Source organism: Lontra canadensis, unplaced genomic scaffold (genome assembly GCF_010015895.1).
Source record: "Lontra canadensis isolate GAN:19392208 unplaced genomic scaffold, GSC_riverotter_1.0 scaffold14, whole genome shotgun sequence".
In the NCBI taxonomy this organism is placed as follows: domain Eukaryota; kingdom Metazoa; phylum Chordata; class Mammalia; order Carnivora; family Mustelidae; genus Lontra; species Lontra canadensis.
The window spans coordinates 24,691,607-24,697,606 of record NW_022631008.1 but is presented as its reverse complement, the minus strand read 5'-3'; the positions used below and the strand labels follow the sequence as shown (position 1 = coordinate 24,697,606).

At 42.3% G+C, this 6,000-nt stretch overlaps 1 protein-coding gene across 2 annotated transcripts in view; it reads left to right on the top strand.

The window, feature by feature from the left end:
- Positions 1-2,516: 2,516 nt before the first annotated feature.
- The window catches only part of SNX3 (sorting nexin 3), a 43,451-nt gene continuing 39,967 nt past the window's right edge, over positions 2,517-6,000 (top strand). Inside the window, exon 1 of one of the 2 annotated variants that reach the window (XM_032858263.1) lies at positions 2,517-2,863. In XM_032858263.1, the coding sequence (XP_032714154.1) occupies positions 2,768-2,863 (96 nt within the window). In that variant the 5' untranslated portion in view covers positions 2,517-2,767. Of the gene's footprint in view, positions 2,930-6,000 lie in introns of both variants that reach the window. The other variant, XM_032858262.1, reaches the window with a different exon arrangement.

Sequence of the window (6,000 nt, the reverse complement as noted above, 5' to 3'; positions counted from 1 at the left end):
CCTATGAGAATATCCCATGAGGGCTTTGTTCAAGTGTCACAGATCATAGCACAATACAATGGTTCCTGGTCTCCTGGCTCACATATATTCTAATTCAAAGTGTCATTTCATAGGGATCAAAGGCAGGCTCTCCCAAAAAGTGCCACCTTGGCATATTATTTTAAGTAAAAGTTACTCAGGAAACAGTCTGTGCAAGCACACTCAGACCCTCCTCTCTCCCCTCTGAGAGCGGGAAATAAATCTTCCACATGGAAGGTTTCCTTCCTGTACTAAGGAAAAAAAATATCCTCATCACCAGGAATCAAGACTGTAAAGTCTCCAAAGTTATAGAAAGAACCGTGTTAATTTTTACTAATCTATTATCCCAGCCCAAATTCTGCTCAGAATTACTTAGAGCTCCCAACCTTCTGTTTTCTGTGTCCTATTAATTCCTCACAGATTTATTGTCTCATTTCTGAAACGTATAAGAATTGCCTGCTTTGGTCATTTCTTTGGATCTCAATTTCATTATAGGGCCTCCATGAGCATGTAATTAAACTTGGGTTATTTTCTCCTGTTAATCTGTCTCACATAAATTTGATTCTTAAACCAGTTGGGTAATCTTGAAAGGTAGAAGGAAATTTTTTTCGTCCCCTACAATCTATACTCAATTCTTTTTTATTTATTTATTTGACAGAGAGAGATCACAAAGCAGGCAGAGAGGCAGGCAGAGAGAGAGGAGGAAGCAGGCTCCCTGCTGAGCAGAGAGCCCGACGTGGGGCTCGATCCCAGGACCCTGAGATCATGACCTGAGCCGAAGGCAGCGGCTTAACCCAATGAGCCACCCAGGCGCCCCTATACTCAATTCTTGAGCTCACTGCTATAATCATACCAGCCAAGTTCCCCTTTGGTCTCTGGCAACAGGAGACAGGCCCAGCAGGGAGTTCTGTCTGCACATACATATTCTAACTTTACCCTTACTCTTTGAAAGATACTCAAAGAAGGCTTCTTTGACCAACCTGTCTAATGAGCTTGTCTCATTCTCTATCACATTATTCTAGCTTTATTTCTTTATAGCACCAATCATATTATTTATTGACTTACTATGTTTCCCCAAGGACTCAATAGCCAGACCTGAAGAATTCAGAGAATTTCCGTAACTTATTTACCCTTAACTCACTAGTATCTACTCTTAACTCACTAGTATTGACAGTTGAAAAATACCTACTAGACCTTCAAGAAATATTTGTTGAATTAATGAACGTTGATTTTTCAGAAAATAGTCTGTATCATATTTAAGTAATTTCTTTATTCCAACTGTTCTTAGTGTTATTAGGAATGGTTTTTAATGATCTGGGCTATTTTTCAACTTAAGGGTCAGATTATTCAGAGTGAAATTTCTGAAACTCAATAGACTTTTAAAAACGCAGACATAGTTGCAGAACTATGCCATAAACAGAGATAACCCTCTAGGCAGGGATAGAAACATCCTTCTACCTCAAAGTTCGAAATCTCCATTTGCTACAGATGAACTACCATCTACTGGTTTTTTCCCAGGTGGTCCCCCCCCCCCCCCCCCAATTCTTAGAAAGTCTTATCTGAGTTTAAAATGCTGTAGAGGGGCGCCTAGGTGGCTCAGTGGGTTAAAGCCTATGCCTTTGGCTCAGGTCATGATCCCAGGGTTCTGGGATGGAGCCCCACATCCGGCTTTCTGCTCCGTGGAGAGCCTGCTTCCTTCTCTCTCTCTGCCTGCCTCTCTGCCTACTTGTGATCTCTGTCAAATAAATAAATACAAATCTTTAAAAAAAATAAAATGCTGTAGAAATATGTTTACCACTTTTCCTTCTTTTTTCTTTTTTTTTTTTTTTTAAACTTACTGGAACTTTGTGGGAAATGAGGGAAGAAAGTTGCAGTTTACCCAAACATAGGTCGTTAAAGGCAGGTTTCAGCCCACTTAACTACGTTATTTTGTTTTCGAGAGCCCAACAGTCTCCAAATGGTTTGACCTTAGTGCTGTGATCTGGCAAGATCTTTGTCCGTATTCCACTCTCCTACTTAATCACCTACCATTTATCAATCTAGATACGCGTCTGGTCAAACTGTCACGATGATGTCAAAATCAGAATGTGAGGCATGTTAATGGTTATCTAGAAAGGCGTTGTCAGTGGTTCACAGTAAAACGGGTGGTAGGCTGACGCAGAGTTAGCTGGAGTTTCATTTCGACTGCGGGCAAATCCCCCAAATCTAGCCGTTTAACTTTTGTTCTCGCAGCCCCCTAGACCGCGAAGATCATCTCCGTGCTTTCTCCCACCGCTCCAGGCCCAGGCGGCTGCAGAGAGAAAGGAAGCGTCTACCCTCGGACCCCTAGGTCCGGCCGCACCTCGGCCTCATCCTGGCGGCGACGCGCTCGCCCGGTGCATTGTGGGCACTGTAGTCTGGCCGGAACCTGTTCACGACTACAAGCCCCGTGACCGCCTTTGCCCGGTGACCGCCTTTGCCCCGCGTCCGCCTCGCCCTCAGTCGCCCTCCGCGGCCTCAGCTGGGCCTCCCCGGCCCAGGGCGCGGCGTCCTGGCAAGTCAGCTGTTTCTCGCCGGGGCACAAGAGGCGGAAGCCGGAGAGACGCAGGGAGGAGCTTCGCGTGCGGGGTGAACGCCCGTCCTACGTGCTCGTTCGCTTCGCGACCGCTGTGCGCGAGCCCGGTGTCCCCGCGGCGGGCAGCAGCGGCGGCGTCGGTGGAACGCGGAGGGGGCGGAGGGAGTCCGCGGCGGCGGCGGCTGCAGTAGAGAAATGGCGGAGACCGTGGCGGACACCCGGAGGCTGATCACCAAGCCGCAGAACCTGAATGATGCCTATGGGCCCCCCAGCAACTTCCTCGAGATCGATGTGAGCAACCCTCAGACGGTGGGGGTCGGCCGGGGCCGCTTCACCACCTACGAAATCAGGGTCAAGGTGAGGCTGTCTTTCTCCCCTTCGGAGAGACCCCTCCCGCCGTCCGTGGTCTCCCCCAGCCAACCCACGAGTGGTCCCCTCCGGCGGCTGCAGCCGCCCAGGCCGGGAGCCCCCGGCTGACTCGGTCGGGCAGCCTTGTCCCCGGGCGGGGTCTTGGGCCAGAGCCCCGCTTCCTCTAGGGCTTACAAGGGGTCTGCAGAGTGAGCTGAGCCCAGCCCTGGTATGTGGAGAAGGTGCTCGAAGAAGAGGGCGTGGGTTGAGCGCCGTTTGCCCCTCAAGCAGCTGATCTGGGAATGACATTTGAGTTGGAAAGGTGTAGATCTTTCGAGAACACAGTGCTTCATCGGGAGGGGAACTAGATCTGACTGAGAAAGGGGGTTTGCGCAAAGTTGAAGTTTTCCCAGTCTTCTTGAGCTGGAGACTTTTCCTAAAGGTGGCCGAGCCAAGCTGGTTGGTTGTTCCAGGCCCTTCCCGAGCTACCAAACTGACCAGGTTGTACACTTCTCGGAACAAAATCTAGTGGGTGTTCATAAAAGCCTGACCAATTTGGCAGGGCTGAGCCTGGAGAGAACAGTGATAGACCTTAGCCTTCTGGGCCACCATCGTGCTACAGGCTGAGGTGTGGCGAGTGTTCTCTACCTCACAATCCAAAACTACAACTGCTTTTAAGAAAGCCTATTCACTTAGGGATCTTGCTCTCTTAATTTCGAGATTTGCACTTAACTGAATGAAGGAATCAGATGAAGTAGAAACACACTCATAATTTCGTAGCTGGTATTTGATAGCAATAAGTAATTCAGATGATTTGAAAGATGCTAATTGAAAATAGTGCTTCACTTTCACTGTAGTTCAGGATTAAAGACCTTTATGTATGAAAGTATCTTTAAAAGTTAATGACATGAAATGAATCTAGCTGTTAAAAACGGCAACAAATTTTACTAAAAATTAAGAATTTCACTTTACAGTAATCGAAATTTACATAACAAGTTACTATTAATATTTAAGTGGAGTAATTTCTCATTAGCTTGTGCATTTTTTTGTGCATATGGTTAAAAAACAACCTATAATTTGCCATCTTCACCATTTTTAAGTGTACAGTTCAGTAGTGCTAAGTATATTCATATTGTGAAATTTATGCATTTAAAAAATATGTGTTGCTAAAAGAATTTTAATAATCAGACTTTAAAATGTGAAACCAAAGTTTATGTTCCAAGTCACCCTAGTGTCCCTACGGATTTGTAAACTGTGAGCCATACGCAGTTTTGTGAAAAAATCCAGGCTCCTGTATAGTCAAGGAAGTGTTTTACCACATAAGCCTAGTGAAAGAGTAAGCGCCCCCCCCGCCCCTTTTTTTTTTTTTTAACTTTTGGAATGATTTTAAAATATATGGCAGAATGTTCACTAAAAAGAACTTCCTCTTTTACCCTAATTTACCACCATGTTTTCCTTTTATTTTTTGTGCTAAAACAGAAGTTGGTATTCCTGTTTCTAAACTTCCATAGTTAGTACTTCCTGTCCTACAACTGAAGCAGAATCTTCTGCTTCCACTTCCTCCATTTAATAACTTCGTGTTTATCTTGCTGAATGCATTGTATTAAATGCATTGTATTATAATTTAATCATTTAAAAATACATCTGATACTTGATTACTGCATAGCTGATGGGACACTTTAAAAATAGTGTTTATGGTATGATCATTTACATTTTTAAGAATAATCCTTTTTAAGAGTGGTTAATAAGTTATGGAATGAACAAAGAATACACCTGCATTGGTTTGTATTATATAAAACAGTTTTTTTGTGTGTTAATGATGGTATTAGTCATAAATGCAGGTATCCCAAAAAAAGTGTAATTGAGTTTCTAATGGTTGTGAAATGACATTGGAGTTTTTCTTAATATGTGGTGTGTTAACTTAAAATTCAGAACACCTTATAGTAAGACAGTAGGTCTTATTTAAGTAGCATATGATTTTTTAGAGAATTACAGTCTTGTGTTAAGGTAAAATGACCAGGAAGATGAATAGTTAAGTCATTTTGTAATTTTATTTATTACTACTTTCTAAACTGTTGCTTCTCTCCCTAGCCCCTATTGCCTGCCCTTTGCTACTGAATTGCCATGTGGAGTTTGGGACCTTAAACTATCTTATAGTTACTTTCTAATTCTGGTCTTGAGAAAAGTGTTCAATTTTATAGAATCTGATTGAAATTACTCTAATTCACAAAGTAATTTTATCTAGATAGTGGTACTTTAGAATGGAAGTTTCCCAGTCTCCATTTATCTTTCGGTTTGAGGGTAGTGTTTAAGACTATTAGGATCACTTGATTAGTATCTCTGGGCTTTTGAAAATAATTGGTACAGTGTTAATGTTTTTAAAAATTGTTCTAATGGGTAGGTACAGCAGAGAGCACCATAAATGATGAAAGGTTTAGGAAAGCTCGGGGTTTAGAACTATTTTGGCATATTAAAGAGAAGTTTAAAGGAGAAACTCAGTCACTATTTTTGAAGTTTGTACCATAATGCCACCTTAATTTTCTGGGGATTTGAAGTTAGTTCAGATCTACTATTGTAACTAGAGACAGTTGTTTCAAACAAGAGGGAAGTTAAGGATCTTTCTTGAGCTCTAAGTTCAATGAATAGATTATAAGCAGAGTAAGGTCCCCAATCTAAACTCCATTTCCCCTCTGTAAAATAGGTATGCTAGCAATAGCATGTACTCATAGGACTAAATGAGATAATGTATGTAAATCTCTTTAGCATTGACTGGTACATATACTAAGCTTTCAAAAGTTACCTCCTTCTAAAAACAGATAGGTTCTAATTTAAAAGGCAGTGATCAACTAACTACACTTTCTGAGTTACTGTGCAGTTGAGTTACTAAAATTGTTAGATTTTCTTGTCATGGAAGTATACTTTCATTGCGGCAGATGTAGCATAAAAGAAGCCATCTTGTTCAAGGAGCTTTTTTGTTTGTTTGAAGTTTTTATTATTTTGTGTGATTCCATGTAGAAAGTTGTGATGTCATTTGGAAGGTGGTAAATTTCATATTAAGCCCAAAAATATTTAATAGAATA